Genomic DNA, 1,686 nt, shown 5'->3' with positions numbered 1-1,686 from the left:
TTGCTTTGAACAGAAATAATTTCTGAATTAATATCCTTTCATCTAAATCTCCTGACCTTGCTAGTTTACAACTTCAATATCCAAAAAAAAAAATGAAAAGGAAAGGTTGGGTGGGGTGGGGAGGAGGCGGCTTCGTGGTGGACCTCTAGGAGAAATGATCTTTTAACTTGTTCGATCACATAACAATTATGGGATAGATAAGATTGACAAAAGTTAGACTTCACTATTTTTATGATAATAACCTACTACCTTCTAGTAACGAAGAGCATTGATCCCCTATAATGCATGGTTTGTACCGTAAAGTGGTGTGCAGTACTCGATGTCCTCCACGATCAAACAAGATAGGCTAACCTGCCATACACGGCACCTCGCTGTTGATAGCTGTCCATTTTCTGATAGAGCATTAGGTATTGTATGGTGCAAATCATATAGGGTATCATGAAGCAGTGGTCGCTTAATATTGGACCCTACTCACCATTATGATGGGACACCTTCGCAGCAGGTGATCTTGGAAATTGAATGGTGACGAGTTGAGGTGACGTAGAGCAAGTGATGAAACTTCTCTCTGCCTTGGTGCGACAAAGACGTGATATAAAAGCCAAGGCTGTAATAAGAAGCCCACCACCATTCAAATGAAAGTTCAAAATATGCCTTGATTGCCAACAATTGAACCGCCTCTAATTCATTTTTCAAAGGGAAGTCACCCCATGGCTGCTACAACTCCTCCAGCCACAAACTTGTATGCTTCCTCCCACCATGTCCTTAATTCCCCCCCCCCCCCTCAATCTCTAACCACAGCCGCCTCCACTGCCACAAATATCTAGTATGATTACATGTTGTCCTTATTTTCAGTAAATTTATCATTTTGAAGAGCACCTATGATTTGTTCTTTCCCCTTCTTTCACTTCTCACGATCTACTAACGGCATCACCACCACCTCAAGTAATACTACAAGGTCTTCCATCATATTTAAAACCTTCTGCATGTGGGTGAATCTCACTCGAGAGTTCTCCGTCGAGCTTTTTGGAAGTTTTGAGTGTGGTCGCCAATTTATTTACATGCATATATATATATATATGTAAGTGTTTTAGGCGTTCACATCTGATGTACCTATGTTATTTAAGGCTCTCTCTCTTTCTCCATTTCCATGGTTAGAACTTCTATCCCCATATGTCTCCAATTATTTCTACCTTTATCACCTTTCTTCCTCCTATAACTATTGCTCCATCCGGTGTCTGCACTTCTTCAGACAAATATACTTGTTTTCTTATGAAGACGTTGGTCCAGATAGATCTTAAGAGCATTCCATTCCAGTGATGATTAATGCAAAATCTTCATGTTGCCAGGGAAGGAGAAGATGCTAGAGAAGGCCGCAGTCCCATGATGCCCGAGGATGGCTATGAATGGAAGAAATATGGCCAGAAATTCATCCAAAACATAAGGAAGAACAGGTATAACATATCTGAGAAAGTGTTTTTTTTTTCATTACCTTCAAAAGACATGTATATAGATAGATAGATAGATAGATAGATCTCTTATCTGTCATGATTTTTCCAAGATAGAAGCTACTTCAAGTGCCGAAACAGGCGATGCAAGGCCAAAAAGAGACTTGAATGGCTTCCCTCAGACCCAAGCAGCATAAGAGTCATCTATCAAGGAGCGCACGACCACCCCTCTCCACGACCT

General features: G+C 40.9%; 1 protein-coding gene across 4 annotated transcripts in view; it reads left to right on the top strand.

Moving 5' to 3' along the window:
* The first annotated feature begins 658 nt into the window (after window positions 1-658).
* The window catches only part of LOC113463770 (WRKY transcription factor 71-like), a 1,996-nt gene continuing 968 nt past the window's right edge, over window positions 659-1,686 (top strand). Inside the window, exons 1-3 of one of the 4 annotated variants that reach the window (XM_026810546.2) lie at window positions 659-739; window positions 1,347-1,451; window positions 1,563-1,686. The exon at window positions 1,563-1,686 is cut by the window's right edge and continues 968 nt beyond it. In XM_026810546.2, coding sequence (XP_026666347.1) covers window positions 708-739; window positions 1,347-1,451; window positions 1,563-1,686 — 261 coding nt within the window. In that variant the 5' untranslated portion in view covers window positions 659-707. Of the gene's footprint in view, window positions 740-783; window positions 1,151-1,346; window positions 1,452-1,558 lie in introns of those variants that run through there. The other 3 variants (XR_005514046.1, XR_005514045.1, XR_005514047.1) reach the window with 3 other exon arrangements.

Source organism: Phoenix dactylifera, chromosome 11, assembly GCF_009389715.1.
Source record: "Phoenix dactylifera cultivar Barhee BC4 chromosome 11, palm_55x_up_171113_PBpolish2nd_filt_p, whole genome shotgun sequence".
In the NCBI taxonomy this organism is placed as follows: domain Eukaryota; kingdom Viridiplantae; phylum Streptophyta; class Magnoliopsida; order Arecales; family Arecaceae; genus Phoenix; species Phoenix dactylifera.
Note: the sequence above shows the minus strand (reverse complement) of the source record. Positions and strands in the feature narration are given on the sequence as shown.